We start from the raw sequence: 17,158 nt of genomic DNA, 5'->3' as shown, positions 1-17,158 counted from the left end.
TCTTGGTTGAATATCTGCCTAATATCTAACATCAAACCAACTTTGAATCGGTTAAAAATCAATTTAATCTCACAATTTCCAAAAAAACTCACTTCTCTGTTATTTAATAGATTAAATGCACTCTAACTTTATTGAATAGTATGTGGATACATTTTTTTTATTTAATATTCTTATTAATAAAGGATTTATTTACTTTTAATGCACCTTATTTCGAAATGTACAAATATTTGTGCTTTCATGTGTCCTTTAGTAATGATTATTTCATTTATTCACTATACGATTTATTACAGTGTCTGATTTCAGTTTTAGTTTGGCTCTAGTTTTGTATTTATTCCAGTTTATATGGAAAGGTTAATTTAGTGTGGTAAACATTTCTTTCTTCCTTTTTTTTATATTACAATATTAACTGTAATCAAGACATCAGTTTTAGTACTGAATTTGTTTAGCATGATTCTAAAGTTACCGTTACATGAACATTACATCTTGGAGATTAAAATAGGTCTCTTCCTGTATTCATCAAGGCCTTGGACTACACATTTGAGTACTACACATATCATGTAATATAGAGTATGCACAGTGTGCAGTTTTTTTCCATGCATGCATGCATTAACCATAGACTGCCAAAAGTAAAAAACAAAACAAAACAAAAAACAAAAAAACACTAAATTCACTGAATTCTGCATACATATGTAATACTAAATTTTAAATACTATGCATTATACATAGACTGTGCAGTACGTACAAGAAAAGTCTCGTATAGTATTTGCATAGACAGTAAAATAAATTTGGTACAAGGACGTTGAATTCCATCCCGAACATACCGCCCCTTTTCCTCTCGTTCTCCCTCTGAGTCCGAACTGACCAATCATCTTCCACGCTCTCTGACAGACGACCAATCAGAGAAGGTCTTGCGTTCTGCTGCGAGCTTTATATTTCCGGGGCTGCTTCAGGAATGTAAACTATTCAACATGGAGACAGTTGATAAGCTGGAGGCGATGGTAAGCTGATTTTTCCCCAGCCAAACGTTTACATCAGATGTTTTCAAGTGTAAACCGACCGTACGTGTTTATTGGTTTGTGACACAGGTGCCTTTGCGATAGACAACGTAGAACAAACACGAAGAATTACATGTTCTGTAAATGCCTCTGACTTTCCCTCAGGTTGAAAAATTACGAAAACATGTAGCTGGATGGCTAACTAGTGCCTCTGCTAATGTCTTTTTTTCAGTTCTATTTACAGCAAAAATCAGCCCGAATATGATTAATTTACTGTAATGTGCATAATTTGAATCGAAACCATGGCATTCACTCCGAAAAGTGTTAATTTGGCACGATGGCTGCTGTGTGAAGCGCTGAGCGCGGTGAGGGGCTGCGGGTGCATGAGGGCCTGTGTTCGAGTCCTCGCGCTTCATCCCGCACTTACTCCTTAGACCTTATTCGATAAGATCTATAAATATGTGTAAACATTATAAGTTTATATAAACACCAGTTATCGTAGCAATTGTTATAGACTGATATTCTATAAAATGTGTGCATTGTTTCTGGATTCACAGACCTCATTAAAAGTTTAGCTTTTTAATACTGATTATTTGCATGCCTGCAAAATCTCATAAAAGCTATGTTGGTATTCTGTTTAAGTAAAACCGTAATAACATGCAATAATATATTTTTTTAATGAGTTAAAATATCGTTAGGAAGTGGAGACGATAGGGGGCGCAGTTGCTCTTTGTAGCAAACTAGCATTAGTAACTTTACTACACTGCCAGTTAGAAATGCCTAGTAATAATTATGAGATATATATATATATATATATATATATATATATATATATATATATATATATATATATATATATATATATATATTTTTTTTTAGGTATTTTAAGTAAAAAATTTAAAGGATCTATCTGAACAATTACGGATGTTGCCTATTAAATTAGATAAATGCAAAATATCTATAATAAAATACCATAACAATAAACACTCACTTAAAAAAATTATTGCCTGTATTATGTCACATTATGACATGTCTACATTACTGTATCTCAACCTTATAATGTTTTAATGTTTATGTGACAACAGTTTTTTCTTCCCAGGCTTTTTGTTGACATTATTTACATGATTGGATATTTCAGCATGCAAATGGACCGCCCTGAATGTGTACCGTCTGTCCAGTGCCCCTTTTATATTGTACTACTGATAACCCAGTTATTAAAGCAGTGCAATGTTAAAAGGGCATTGGCCAGGGATTTTTCTCAAAGATAGGGTCAACAGCGTAGCCAGCTGCATCAAGTGCTGTTAACAGGTGCTCTGACTTCATTGCACTACTGTACTGGACAGCTAGCAGTGCAATAGTATTGTCAAAGCATCTGAGAGCAGCTTTGCACAATGTTTGAATGTTTTCAAAGATGTGCGCCCACCGTCTCATCTGGCATATTGTGGTTTGTCCTCTCTGTTTTACAGGTCATGTCTAATCCTAATTCTTGGGACCCTATCAGTATTGCCTCTGCTGTCCACTGTGTTCAGAGTAGTGCAATATTGCTAATAGGGTTTCAGGTTTTAGGTTGTTCCCTCATTCGAATTGGCCACTAAAGCATACAAACAGCAGTCGACCCCGATTCAAATCTTGTGAATGCTTACTGAATTTTGATGTTTAGATCTGTGTCCTTGTAGTTCCAGAAAGCAGAAGCTGATATAGAATATGTGGAAAAGCGGCTGAAATTTGACTTCATGGCCAATGCGCGAGAAGCGGGCACGTTTGAGGTATGTTCGTATTCATTTTTTTATTTTAAATACGGACCGAGTCAGTGTTTCTAAATCTGTGGTTGTGGATTTCAGGGAAACCCTGTTCAGTTGCTGGAGAACCTGTCGGCGATCAAAGCACGGCATGCGGCCCTGTGCACGCAGGTGGAGGAGATTACGGCTGAACAGAAACGATCAATGGATTCAATACGAGCTCACCTGGACACCACTGTGCAGCTGGTTCAACAGCTGCAGAACACAGCAGATGTGCAGGTATTTGTTGGGTTGTGCAACAATGGCCAAAATCTTAAACCAAAAGCAGTCCATGGTAATCTAACTACACTAGAGGCCATACGCAGTGATTTCACTATAGTTAAGGATTAGTCTTTACAGGTTTTTGGGTTTGGACTATGCTAATGGAAAATCTTGTTCAAGGTTCCACCGCTGACAAAAGAAGAACAAGAAGCGAGAGATTTTCTCTGCTCATCCATCGCCGCATTAAATGTAGAGGTTAGGCATTTTGTAAAGCTTTTTATTACCATGATTACACAACTACACTACAGTTCAAAAATTTGGGGTTGGTATTGTAAGAAGTTTCTACATCAATTTGATCAAATACTATATAAACATTTAACAAAAAAATTGTGAAATATTATTACAATTTAAAATAACTTATCTGATTTAATAAATTATTTCTTGTTTTCATAATTTTTTTTCAGAATTCTTTGAAGAACACAAAGAATTTCGTTTAAATATTTTTATTTTTTTTAACATTTTAAATGTTTCCGCTGTCACTTTTGATCAGTTTAATGCATCCTAAATAAATAGAAGTCTTAATTTTAATAAAATTAAACAAAATCATACTCCCTCTAATTTTTGAACAGCAGTTGCATGTACTCATTAAAATAAATATTTTTGACGTTTTAAGGTTAAAGCTACTTTGAGTTGGTGAATGTGTTTCTGTTTCTTTAGGATGTGCCTACAGGAGAACCTCAAACTCAAGCACAGTCTGAATGTAAGGACAGAAGAGGACTGTCAACATTAAGCATTTGCATCACTGGCACAGTGTCAAGGGTCATCAGAATCAGTGTCAATATGAATAATTATGAAATTTACTGTGCTTTTTTTTTTCACTCTTGCAGCACAGAACGTGTGTGACGAGGTTTCTGAGGGGACTTTTGAGACCGTCCCACGGAGTGTACGTGGTAACTTGAAGCTGAATGACCTCAACATGCTCTATAAGCAGTTATCCGAGTACTTCTCCGATAAGGACAGGTTTGTCTGGTCATATTTGTGCAAACATAACACATTACCTTTAACCCTGAGCCCTAACATGATCGATCACGTCCTGTAACTTAAGACAACTAAGTGACTTTTTACTTGTACTATAAAAGTATTATCTAATACATTTTATTTCAATATTTTCATTCTTGACTTTTCAGGGGGCCAATAAGCACTCAGAGGATGAAGAAGCTGAACATGAAAGTCAGTGATTCTGCATTGAAGACCTTACAGCATCTCAAAATCATTGAACTGGATAAAAAAGGACTTGTGTCATTGCTGGCAAAAACAGGAACAAAATAGACATCAAAACATATAAATCATCCAGTTCCTTCCACCTCTGTGCTGAAGTATATCCCTTCTTGCACTTTGATTGGATCAACCATTTAGAACAAGAATAATGGCGACTTCAAAACACTTAATAAACATTGCATCCATAAAGTTAAAGTATATCCATTAATCAGAATTGCATACATTTTAAAAGAAAATAATTTTAAGCACTAAACTTATTTTTGGCTGTTATTTACGTATGCAGCCATTTATTAAATTAGATCATGACCTGCTGTGGCATCATTAGGTTTGTATAAGAAAGAAACTGTTCGCATAAGAGTTTATATTTTTTGTAAAGTGAAGCAGGTGTTTATGAAATTTCAGATCTTAGTGAAGCAAGGGAGACTATTTGAATGGTAAGATTTTTAGATAGGTTACGGTTATAAATATTTTGAGTATGCAATAAAATGTCTTTTCTTATATGTTTCCTTTATTTGAAAGCTACTGAATGCAACAAGGCACTGGCAATACATTTCTGTAACAACAACATCAGAACATTTAAATACATGTGAAAACATTTAAAAATGTATTCCATAGTAACATCAAAGCTCAAACTGTTGATGTACATAAAAAAAGAAGTCTGGAAGCTAAATATTTGGAACATTTTCTTCATTAAACAGTAACTTAAACTTAAAGAACACAAACCACATGCCTTAAGCATCTAAAATGGAAACAATGCAGATGCAAAACATAGGGAACAGCTTCTCTTCAACAGTGCAGTTTGACTGACTCTGGAAGTGTCTGCTCAAGACCTCCGCTAATAATTAAACAACGTAATTACAAAAATTAATTCTGGAGCATTTTCAACCAGAAAATCCAGCAGGATTTTTCTAATATATAAGCATAAGGGTCAAATATGTTTCATTTTAAGCATCTTGTATACCTGTTAGGATGGTTCTCCTGATCAGCTGCCTCAATCTTCTCTCCTAGCTTGTTTATACATTCTACAAAAAGAAAACACAAAAAACTACCTGTAGTGCTAGGAACCCATGTAATTCATTATAAGCCCTATATTTATAAGATAAATAGCCCTACTAATCCATTTAGTAATTTATGTGGGTTTGATTATGCATTCACTGAGTGAGGATATGTGTCGGCCAATCTGGTTTTGTTTTTGAAATAACAACTGCGGCCCCAGACAGTGAGTGACCTTATCTATTCAGGTAAATCATGTTTCTCCGGTCATTGTTAAAAACAAGCAAACAAATCTTGATAGCTAGTGATGGAGAAGCAGTCCGGGGAATCTTTCTGCCTCCACCTAAGCTCCGCCCACAAAAAACATCATAATGTTTGCTGAAAAGGGGTCTGTATTAGGCCTTGAAAGGAGACTAGAAAAAGACTTCTATCCACGCACCTGTTGCTGTCTCTATGTAGTGCCCTTCTGGACAACCCAAGTCCTCTCTCACATCCCCCTCTCCTTTTATGTCAGACACGCTAGACCAAGTACAGATTAATGTTTGACAGTAAAATATCATTCAGAAGACATTTAATCCTATTTATAAAAATCCAGAGGCTGGTTTTTGAGACCGTCTTTGTGTCTGCAAAGAAAAACATAGAGCTTCAGCACTCACAGGGACCCTGGGTCTCTAGGGTTTCTCTGTTCTGTGGCTCTTTCCAAAAACATTCTCTGTAGATCCTCATCAAGGGTGGAGCTTGCCCTGCAAGATTTCATATGCCATTTCAAAGTAGAAGCAACTTAATTTTAGTTTTAAGAGAGGAAAATACAAATAACAGAACCTCCTGACAATTTTAATAGATGCCATTTCACTGATATATCTCACTTTGTCTTTTTTTTGTCATCACCGTGTCATAAAGTAAAGCCTTATACTACTGCAAACTATTGGGGGTTTTACCTCTCAGTTTCATCAAGGCTGTGACTCTTCTCTCTTTTCTGACAGTTTGCATTTTCAGCAGGGTTGTGATCTGGATGAAGGTCTGAAAAAAAAAAACAAGCACATTTCTTCAATTCCTCATTTAAGCTAATAAAACCACAGTCCTACTGTAGATCTGTCTTACCATGTATCTGACATGGGTTTTCACCCTCACATCCTTCCATCTTCTCTGCAATGTCTTCATCATCAAACACCTTTTCATCAGAGGACTCTTGCTCACATTGACGTTCAGAGTCTGACAGGTCATCATCACCTACCTCCGCTCCCTCCTCACCCACATTATTATTCTCTGCAGGAAGCACAAACGAACAGTTTTCCCTTCTCATGGCAAATACATTATTACATTTTTAAATACGGTTGCAATGAACAACAAACTGTCGAACCAGCAGGATGCTCAGTCTCTTCACTGGGCCCCTGGCTGGTCTCAGTGGTCTGTCTGGCTCCAGAGCTGGCAGTGGTGAACTCTGCATTACCGCTGGAGGAAGAGTCTATTTCCTCCCTTCCATCCTTAGAGATGTTGATTTTTACTGGAGACTGCAGAATGCTGGACACAGAGGCATTTGTCTGAAAAGAGAAGCAGTATAGAAGGATATCAGTATAAATGCTGCAGCTGTGACTATACTGAGGCAAAAATAAGATAATGGTACATTTAGATTTATCAGATGCAAGCTTCTTCAACAAAACAACAAACAAGCTTTTGTTTTTAATATAAAGAAGTTGTCTTTACTGAAAATGCTCTGAGTGAATTCAAGTTGCGAAAACACAGAAAAGATGTCAATAGCATAAAACTAATAATAATACTGAAGATATCTGATGACTAGAGTGTACCATAATTTTATGCCAGTAAAGACTACATTTAATAGATTACATTTAAGATGACCCTGGACCACAAAACAAGTCTTAAGTAGGTATATTTATAGGAACATTGTATTGGTCAAAATTATCGATTTTTCTTTTATGCCAAAAATCATTAGTATATTAAAGATAATGTTCCATAAAGATATTTAGTAAATTTCCTACTGTGAATATATATAAACTTTTCATTTTTGATTAGTAATATGCAATGATAAGGACTTAATTTGGACAACTTTAAAGACAATTTTCTCAATATTTGGATTTGTCTGCCCCCTCAGATTCCAGATTTTCAAATAGTTTTCAACAGTTTGTTAGGATAGGACATCAATGTATAGCTGATTTATTCAGCTTTTTATTATTATTTTTTTAAAAAGGTGGTTTTGTGGTCCAGGGTCACGTATTAGAAATCAGAGATGCACTGATACTGACATTTTGGGCAATAACTGAAATGATTAATACTTATGAAATCTAGATCAAAAAATTAAAAAAAATTAAAAAACACCCACCTTAAAAGACAGACAGATAGATAGATAATTATTAATCAAATAAATATTTATAAAAAATGGAAAGTAAAGTAATAAATTACATGATAAAATCAATTAATTATTGCTAAATTTTTGCATCACCTTTTATTTATTTTCTGTATTTATTTGTAACTATATTTTTTTTCTTTTTAACTTATTTTTTAATTCTTATTTTTAATACATAGCCAACATTCTTTTACACTATGCGTGTTAAAAATTTTAATAAAATAAAAAACAGGCTCTATGTAGACATTTTAGATTTAACATTATTTAGGCCAATTAGTGTAAACAATCTGGGGTGTTTTTCAGAGTATAAATTGTCAGCTGTATATCAGTCCATTTTACTTATTGGACTGATATGGAAAAACATAAAAAGTCACATTTATTGGCTGATACTGATATGATTGTTGTCAGAAATGTAATAATTCAAATATCATGATTCATTGACGGACAGTGCTGCTGTCTCCTGCGCTGACTGTGGCGAAACTCTCTGTGCAGACAGTATTGGATGGAGCACTGCCCCATGGTGACGTGTCCAACAAGCTCTGGAGGTGAGGGAGGGGCTCATTGCTACCCTGCACATCTCTAAGGTGTGCCCTATGGCCTGTAATTAAACGGAGTTCACAATTAGACGAAACTGACCCACACAACATATTCTGAATCTTGATTCATGTTGCATTCTTCTGATTCCCAGTTTACCTTTTGGGCTGCGTGGGGTGCTGTTACAGGGTGGATGTCCTCTGCTGAGAGGGATGGGCGGGGCTTCGGCTGACTCCACCCATTCTAGGTGACTGGCTGGTGAACAGGATATGCTGGAGAGGTCTGCAATCTCAGCCAGGCCTGGCAAACAACTGATCGAACAAAATTATCAAAATGTGGAGCACAGACTCAACAAAAGAAGGTTCCATTTATAATGACAAAAGACTTATACATACAAATGCACTTAAGAAAAGTTATATAATGTTAATATTTAAAAAAGTAAAAAACCTTAACAGTTAATAAAAAAGAACATTTATATTACAATAAACTGAATTATATCATCTGTTACTGAGCTTTGTGTGAGATGATTTATTTCTTGTACCTGATGGTAGGAATACACCTGTGCACTGGAGTAATGGATTCAGATTCTGTTGAGTCCTCTTGAGCAAGCTGGTATTCTAGATAAACAAGGGTGACATAACGGTTATAAAAAAAGACAGACGTTACCCACAAAGCAGGCAATGAAATTAATGCACGCAGTTTTGATCTACATACCACTCAGACTGTTTTCACCAGCCTGCTTTCCCTCTGCTGGAGATGTGCTGGGACGACACACCTCCACTGTGACGTCCAACTCATCCTCTGAGCTCAGTGACTGAAAGACATAACAAGGGAAGAGGAAATCTATCTCTTTTATTCTTCAAGGCATGTGCCTAATCTGATTTTGATATATTAAATTTTTAATATATAAAATTGCATTTTGTATTTTTACCTGAGAACGCTCTTCACCAGATGATGTGTGGTTGGACAGGTGATGTTTGGGTGTGTAGAACATGCTAGACTGCTGTGTCTGTGTACAGTCCAAACAATCTGAACTTCCCTCATCCTTCAGACATAACATACATTAAAGGGAACATATTTAGAAGTTTGATAGCATTTTGTTGTAGAAGTCCACCTGTAATGTTAAAGTCATATAGCAATCTTGATTTAGTTTTAAATGACAATTTATTATACTCACACTGGCCTTATCAAACAAACTTTTGTATATATATATATATATATATATATATATATATATATATATATATATATAAAAAATATATATATATATATATATATATATATATATATATATATATATATATATATATATATATAAAATCATAGTTTATCACCTCAGTTTGGCTTGTCACCTCCAGCACTCCGTTTGTCACATCAAAAGTGTGATAGATAGTACGGTCATTTGTGCTCTCCTCACTATCACTCTGAATACCTGCCATTGAATAGCATTTAAACACATTTTTTAATATTTACAACAATTAAAAAAATGGAATTTAATATAAAATTGTCAGAGGGTTAACAGCATGAGGGTCCGTAAATGACGACAAAATTGTCATTTTTAGATGAACTATCCCTTTAACAGTAATTTCATTACCAGCAAAACTCTTGAATAGATGCTCCAGATCATTGCTTTCCTGGTTCTCATATTCCTGGTAGCCTTTCACACTATGGCTGTCCTGTAGGTGGAGCTGTTGCTCTCCTACATCCTCACTGTCACTGCTGCCAAAAGCACTCAAGGGTGACCCCAACCACCCACGTGTCATTAGGGCCACCATTTCACTAACCTCACCTACAACGAGTACACACACAACAGGTCACATGTCTTTGAACTGGATAAATTACGCATGAAGATAGTGAATGGTGTGGCTGTTGTTTCTCACTGGTCCATGAGGGTTTTGTTTGGACGTGATTTTCAAGAGATTGGTGTGTGTCATCTTTCTGAGTCTCTGACAACCCAAACCGCACATGTAACCTGAAACAAAGAAATGTATTTGCTTATTGTTTTGTCATGTTCTTGCCTATTTGTTCATATATATCCTTCCTGTTGTTGCTATCCATCTATCTTTCTTCTTTTGACTTATATCAGTCTTTTTCTGCTAATGTTCTTATACTGTTGTACCTCTCTGACTTTTGACGTCCTGTCTGTTGCGGTCCTCTTTTTGTTGTTTCAACTCTCTTCAAGTCCCTGTTCTCTTCCTGTAAGTAAAGCTTTTTCCTCATATTTTTTCAATAATTTATTTCAATCATTAAGCTTTACTGATTTCTATTCCTTTTTTGTTTGTAGGTGATCTCTGTTGGGGTATGCTTCACTCATTTAGTTTCGTTTTTTTTTTTTCTTCAAGAAATGAATACTTTTTACGGAGCCCCGCACATGACATGCAAGAAAAAATTAATAAATTGTGCACATGATTTACTAATTTGTTCCCTCAATATACTAAAACGTGCACACGATTACTATTGCGTTCCCTCGATTTACTATTGCGTTCCCTTGATTAACTATTGCGTTCCCTTGATTTGCTAAATTGTGTGCACGATTTAGCAAATCGAGGCAACGAATTAGTAAATCGTGCGCACAATTTATAAATCGAGTGAACAAAATAGTAAATCGAGGGAACGCAATAGTAATCGTGAGCACATTTTAGTACATTGAGGGAACGAATTAGTAAATCGTGCACACGATTTAGCCTAATATTTTATCCTGCATTTCATGTGCGGGGCTCCGTAACTTTTATTCAGCAAGGGCATATTAAACTGATCAAACATGACACATACCTTTACACTCCTAGGAAGGGATGTGCTGTCGAAGCTCTCATCTTGAGCCGAGCTGTACTGACTGTCCTCGTCATCTCCATTAATGGTCCAGTTGGGAATATAATTTTTAAACGGTGGTCCCACAGCCTTCCCAACACCATCACTGCACTCTTTTGCCATGTTCACCCTCTTCATCACAGCATCCACCTCATCAAAGCATGGAGCGTCCAATTGGGTGGCCTCTACATTATCCAGACTCTGTTCAGCCTGCTGTAGAAGAACCTGAGACACTTTAAGGTTGAGAACAATGGAGCCAGTATGCTTTGAGATGGAGCGGCTAATTGCCAGATCCTTGTCTGTATCACTACAGTTAGAACAAGGTGGCTCAGAAAGTGGAATATGATGGGTAGTTGGCCATTCATGCAAAGCAGTGACGTCACTATGCGAAATATCCCAGTGGAGGTAATCAGTGTCTGTGGTGGACTCCTCTTCTTCTTTGTAGATTCCTTCCAGGTGATTTTCTTGGGTCTCCTTATGAACTGCAGTCCTGCTGTCCTGATATACTAAGAGGAAAGAATAGGACAAACTATATTAATATATTACATTAACTTAATGTTCTTACCAGACACTTTCTCACAAACGCGATCATTTTCTATGCTCTAAAACTTTCTCTAATAATGACTGAATGGAAATCTCACCAGATTTGTCCTGCTCTCTCGTCTGATTGATGTCAGTGTTCCATCTAGGGATGCTCTGAAGAGCTGACCATGAGTTCCATCCACTTCTCTTATTCTCGCTTCTTATCTCCTGTTGTAGATCAGATTGCACCATTTACTCTCATGCTGATATACTGTATATTACTCTCTATATCTCGAAAAACCTTGTATATCATATCCTAAATCATTTTACTTACTGATTTAAAATTTTCGTAAAAGACGTTTGAACAGTAGTGCACATCCAGAAAAAAAAGCATGTTACATGTGCACTGATACATACTGAAGAGATACAGTATCAGAGCTAGACCATTGTACAAACCCTTATATAACAGCGTAAATTAAAGCACAAGTCATGCAGGTTGCTGGTCCTGTGCTGGGCTCTGTGTTGCAGGCCCTCCTGCAGGAACTGGTAATAAGGCTCAGGCACGGCAGGGTTTGCTATCAGAGCCTGTCCAGCTTCAACCGACCGTTTTATCCAGCGTGGGTCTGTGGAGCCCCATGGCAAAGCATCTGTACAAGTCAATATAACTGCTTTACAAGTTGCAAGCTGGCAACACAAAACAATATCCATTACACAAGCTCTACAGTTTGCATCGCATGCATGAAGGTACCTGTGTAGATCTCCTGTATAAGGGTGCACACACTATAGAGATCGGCTTTTCCTGTACATGCTCTACATCTGATCACTTCTGGAGCTGCCCAGTTGATAAGGCTGAGAGGTAGAGGAACGAGAGGTGGGGTGTAGGTGCTCGTTCCCTCACTGCAATTGGAAAAGAGGGTAAAGGTAAGTTAAACAGCTAAAAGACTGTGTCCATTATGAATGTAAGCCATTTAATTGACTCATTTCCTAAATTCAGGTTATTTTAAATATATAGTCTTGATTTAATTTAAAGGGGCCATGACATTTTATTATTTTCATTTGTTCCTTGAGGTTTACTTGTAATTTTAAAAAAGTTTTTTGCCCACAAAAATAAGGAAATATGTGGGAAAATTATTTTATTTCTAACCCCTATTCTGATTCTCTGTCTGAAATGACCTGTTTTTAAGGGGCGGGTCCTTTAAGGCTTGTCAGGAATCAGTAATCACGCGACGTGATACTCATATTCAGTGTAATCAAGTGTCAGCTGTTAAGCAGAGGATGACTATTCGTCAATGTCTTGCTCTGGATACAGTGTTTATGCAAACGTTTGTGCCCAGGTGACGTCATCTTGCACCTCAGATCCAAAACAAGCTGTTTTTGGAGCTTGATAAAATAAATGCTTTGTTTACAATGAGGAGGACGTTTTAATCTATGAAGCTCGCAGGATGTTGTAATAATACAAAGACCTCTTATATGCCAAAAGATCAAGGCAAATATGATTTCTCATGTCATGATCCCTTTAATATATGACTTTAGTGAGAACAGTGTACCTGGGCACAATAAACCCGAGGCCTGTAACCTTGGCAATTCCAGGGTGCACAATGAGTACAGTGTGTGAGGAAAGGGCTCGGAGCACCAGAGATCGGCCATGCAGGTACATTAACACCTCACACACCTGTAGCACCACTGATAACAGGTCAACCAGCTGTAGGAGAGGATACTCATCCCGCTGCAGATTGTAAACAAGGAACACATTTTAAGATAAAACCAATTCTCAGCCATTTATAAATCTTTTTGAAATTTCAAATATTACCTTTTGGTGCAGCAGACTGTACAGGGACCCCACATTTACTCTCTCATAGACCAGCTTTGTGCTGTCCAGGTCAATGGACACACTCACAGCCATCAGCAGCAGCAGGTGCGGGTGAGATAGCTGACTACACAGGATATAATAGCAACCATTGCTACTGCACAGTGTATTTAGATAACACATGACAATGTAGAAAAAAATAATACAGGTTTTGAATTACTTCAACAAATGATTATACAACTTTCATTTTAAGCTGACGTATTCCATAATTAAAGTATTCCATTTCTGTCAACATTAAATTAAAATGAATCTTAATAAATCTATTGAAAAACGTCACTGGTTTAATTGTGCATGATTCTAAACAGGGTTATTGTTATAGGTAACTAAAACTATAGCTAAAACTAAAACAAACAAAAAAAAGATTTATATTTATAAATATAAAAGATTTATATTGAAATAAATGTTATAAAATGTTTCTTTTTAATTTCGTTGATGTACTGAAAAACTAAAACTGAAATACAAATGAATAAAAAAAATGTATAGACATATATATATATTTATATTTATAAAACTAAAAACAACAAAATTAGTACAACATAAATATTACATTTTAAATGCAAACCTAAAATAAAATAAAACTACAATAGGATCTAAGTATCACTAAAATAACATAGATTGCATTATGTCCATAACTCAAAAAATAATAATTAAGGTTTAATAGTCTTTTATCAAGGTGATATCTTTATTTGTATTTTTTTTTTTTTTTTTTTTTGTTTGTTTTTTGATGAACAGCTGTGTGGCCCGGGAAAATAATAATAACCAATATAATATTAACCAATCACATCACAGCCCAACATGTTTCATCAAATCTAATTGGAAAAAATTTCATTCAGTTTCACTCAGAAACACAGAACATTACAGCACAGCAAAACAAAAATTCATATTGTCTATAAAATGATACAGAAAGATTTATCATCTAAATCAAGTTTTATTAATAACAGCCCTTTACATGTCTAATGTCAAACTCTTTTGTAGCTTTTTAAGATTGTTCATTGTCCTACCAGCAATACTCCTGCTCAGAAATGAGCAGATCCAGGAGACCATCACGTTCTTCATATTGTTGCACAATCTGATCATGCAGCTCTTTAACAGTGACACGACATCCTTTCCAACTGCAACTAAGGCACATTTTTAAAAAGATGATTACGTTTGCTGTAAGGAAATGCTGTAAATCCATTTCAATCTGTCCTCTGACTTCATGCATATTCAATAAAGGTCATGGCTTGATTACAATGTCTTACTTGGTCATACGTATGAAAGATCCACACATAAAGGAATTAAGAAGCTCATCATTAGCTTGAGTTAAATCACTTTCACTTATCAAGGGCACAGAAGCAGCCAGTCCCAGACCCAACTCTGGCCTCTCAGAGTATAACTGTAATGATTACAGAACAACATCTTAACAGCTTAATGTGATTAATAGCTGTCAACATGAAAGTACATTGTGTTTAGTAGATTTTGTATGCTAATGGAACGGGGAACGTTCATTTTATAATCCTTATAATCATAGTCTAGGATTTAGAACATGTTTGTTAATAAATGTGGAAACATTTATGCATATTACTAAAAATGTGATGTGTGTTCAGGTTTAATCTTCTCAAAATATTTGCAAGAGAGAGGAAAAATGTTTAGGCATACCTTTCCATAGCCAAAACACTGCATCGTCATATCACAGGCAGACATCTTATGATTTATTTTATCTTCATGAGTGAGCCCAGATGCCCTATAGAGAAAAACAAATATATGTAAACCTTTACTTTTACTTTTGTATCAGAATCAATCAGAATCTTGAATCACTGTTCTCTTTTTCTAAATGACACTATAACTAAAGGCTGGAGAACATTAAACAATGTTTGTACATATTTTCCTTTAATTTGCATTCTGGTTCTCTGTCGTCAAGTGTTTTATTCCCAGTGTTCCAAAATCTGTTAAGGTTTTGAAAGTTGCATATTCAAGCCTTAAAACACAGAAAGTGTTAACTACTAAAGATGAATGGCCAGAGACCCAGACAGCAATATAGTGTTGGCCCAGATCCGGCCCACATCTGGCATGCGTGAAATCCATTCGGGCCGGATCTGGGCTGACACTGCTTGCTGTATGGGGAAGAGCTGCAGATCTTACCAAGGTCGCAAAAGCTTAAGCAGGGATGGAGAGCTGAGCAGTGTCTTTGAGGAGGTTGGGGTGGTACGCGCATCCCTGGACGAATGGGTTTGCAGCAAGCTCTGCATTTGAGACTCACATCTCTTCAGAAAAGCAAGCATCTGTAGATAAAAAAAGAATACATGGTCTTATGATGCCTTTACACAGCGGTGCAAATACAAAGAAATTACTACTATACTGAAAAAATATTATAAATGTGTTTTAATAAGTGCTGTCAATTGATTAGTCACATCCCAAATCAAAGTTTTTGTTTGCATAATATATTTTTTCTTTGTATATTTATTATGGATATATAAATACACAAATACAGTATAATTTGAAAATATTTACATGTATTAATATGTCTATATTTATATTCACATAATTAATATTACAAATAAATATAAAACATAACTTATTTTTCTGAAATATATACATGCATTTGTGTTTATTTATATACACGGCACACATACATATATTATGTAAACAAAAACTTTGATTTGGATCCAATTAATCATGATGAATCGTTTGACAGCACTAGTTTTAATTAAAAACATACTTATATGTGTTGAAACTATTAAAATTGCAATTAAAAAGTGATGATTACATTATGAAATACTATGTCATAATAAAGACAAAGTTTAAGGCTGCACTGGTGCTGTATGTTATAGGTACAGAAACAAAGCAGCATCAAAACAATCAGCACACACCTTCGGACTGTTCTCCTGAGCACCTGCCTTAGCCCAGTCCTTCGGCATCCGGCCCTGGTCATCATGGAGACGCAGGTCGCCGCCAGAATCCAGCAGTGAACTCAGCAGCCAGGGATTACAAGAGAAAACTGCAGCATGAACGGGGGTACTTCCATCATTACAGCGGCTGGTGAACATAAACATCACACATGAGATAATATGCTATTTTCATATTCAAACAAGCTTCGTGGGCTTATTAAGTGAAGGTTTGACTTTACTGATTTGGGTTTGCCCCATACTGTAGAAGTTTCTCTGCTACACTGGCAAAGCCAAGGAGAGACGCACAAAAGAGTGGTGTCTGTCCAAGGTGATTCATGCTGTCAACTCCCACACCTATGGAAAATGTCATTTAAAAAGTATTAATAAAACATGTACAATCATTATAATATATATATATATATATATATATATATATATATATATATATATATATATATATATATATATATATATAAATTGGAAATGCCTCTGATGTATGCTAACCTTTTTTGAGCACATTCTCCACTTTTGCTACTTTTTTCTCAATTGTGTATCTGTGCAGAAGAGCTGATAAACCTCCACCTTTTACTGTGCCGAGGAGCACTGGACAGGGCATTGGCTGAACCCCTGTCATGATGCAGATGTCTCATGGATCTAATTAGAAAAGCAAAGATTTCTTCCTCACCTGAAAACTGAAATATGCTTGGTTAAATAATTTTAGCATAGCAAGCCGAGCCATAAATGTTTACTTACTAAGTAAATACTTACTTGTTACTGCTTTTATAGTTAAATTGGCTTCAGGCATAAAGTTGAAAAAAGAAACAAGTTTAACAAGAAAACTAACCAGCGAAAACATAACCTTACTGACTTCTGTCACACTCAAACATAAATTTAAATGTAAACAACTTAACTGTATCTATGCTAGGAAGCGG

The 17,158-nt window shown here is 35.8% G+C and overlaps 2 protein-coding genes across 2 annotated transcripts; one reads left to right on the top strand and one right to left on the bottom strand.

The window, feature by feature from the left end:
- The first annotated feature begins 921 nt into the window (after nt 1-921).
- On the top strand, nt 922-4,771 carry LOC127966451 (spindle and kinetochore-associated protein 2). Its single transcript, XM_052567420.1, has 7 exons — nt 922-998; nt 2,672-2,761; nt 2,837-3,013; nt 3,176-3,250; nt 3,713-3,755; nt 3,883-4,015; nt 4,183-4,771. Exons 1-7 carry the CDS (start codon nt 969-971, stop codon nt 4,322-4,324), a joined length of 690 nt encoding a protein of 229 aa, XP_052423380.1. The 5' UTR covers nt 922-968; the 3' UTR covers nt 4,325-4,771.
- On the bottom strand, nt 4,765-16,938 carry LOC127966449 (uncharacterized). The gene is made up of 29 exons (XM_052567419.1): nt 16,731-16,938; nt 16,466-16,580; nt 16,209-16,374; nt 15,481-15,620; nt 14,998-15,082; nt 14,601-14,734; nt 14,361-14,477; nt 13,303-13,426; nt 13,040-13,218; nt 12,241-12,389; nt 11,949-12,139; nt 11,612-11,720; nt 10,935-11,476; nt 10,282-10,358; nt 10,043-10,134; nt 9,757-9,951; nt 9,497-9,594; nt 9,094-9,207; nt 8,877-8,976; nt 8,704-8,779; nt 8,322-8,473; nt 8,075-8,226; nt 6,627-6,807; nt 6,368-6,532; nt 6,205-6,286; nt 5,923-6,009; nt 5,706-5,785; nt 5,235-5,295; nt 4,765-5,108 (listed from the first exon to the last, which is right to left on the bottom strand). The coding sequence occupies exons 1-29, from the start codon at nt 16,858-16,860 to the stop codon at nt 5,060-5,062; spliced, it is 3,942 nt and encodes a 1,313-aa protein (XP_052423379.1). The 5' UTR covers nt 16,861-16,938; the 3' UTR covers nt 4,765-5,059.
- Nucleotides 16,939-17,158: the final 220 nt, after the last annotated feature.

The sequence above is a fragment of the Carassius gibelio genome, chromosome B10 (genome assembly GCF_023724105.1).
Source record: "Carassius gibelio isolate Cgi1373 ecotype wild population from Czech Republic chromosome B10, carGib1.2-hapl.c, whole genome shotgun sequence".
Classification (NCBI taxonomy): Eukaryota; Metazoa; Chordata; class Actinopteri; order Cypriniformes; family Cyprinidae; genus Carassius; species Carassius gibelio.
Note: the sequence above shows the minus strand (reverse complement) of the source record. Positions and strands in the feature narration are given on the sequence as shown.

What these genes read in the sequence shown, in the direction of transcription:
- LOC127966451 (XM_052567420.1), top strand. Translation starts at nt 969, where the DNA reads ATGGAGACAGTTGATAAGCTGGAGGCGATG. An exon ending in TTGATAAGCTGGAGGCGATG is followed by an intron (nt 999 to 2,671) that starts GTAAGCTGATTT and finishes GTGTCCTTGTAG; the next exon opens with TTCCAGAAAGCAGAAGCTGA. An exon ending in GAGAAGCGGGCACGTTTGAG is followed by an intron (nt 2,762 to 2,836) that starts GTATGTTCGTAT and finishes TGTGGATTTCAG; the next exon opens with GGAAACCCTGTTCAGTTGCT.
- LOC127966449 (XM_052567419.1), bottom strand. Translation starts at nt 16,860, where the DNA reads ATGACAGGGGTTCAGCCAATGCCCTGTCCAGTGCTCCTCGGCACAGTA. An exon ending in CTCAGGAGAACAGTCCGAAG is followed by an intron (nt 15,621 to 16,208) that starts GTGTGTGCTGAT and finishes TTTTATCTACAG; the next exon opens with ATGCTTGCTTTTCTGAAGAG. An exon ending in CCTAGAGACCCAGGGTCCCT is followed by an intron (nt 5,786 to 5,922) that starts GTGAGTGCTGAA and finishes TACTTGGTCTAG; the next exon opens with CGTGTCTGACATAAAAGGAG.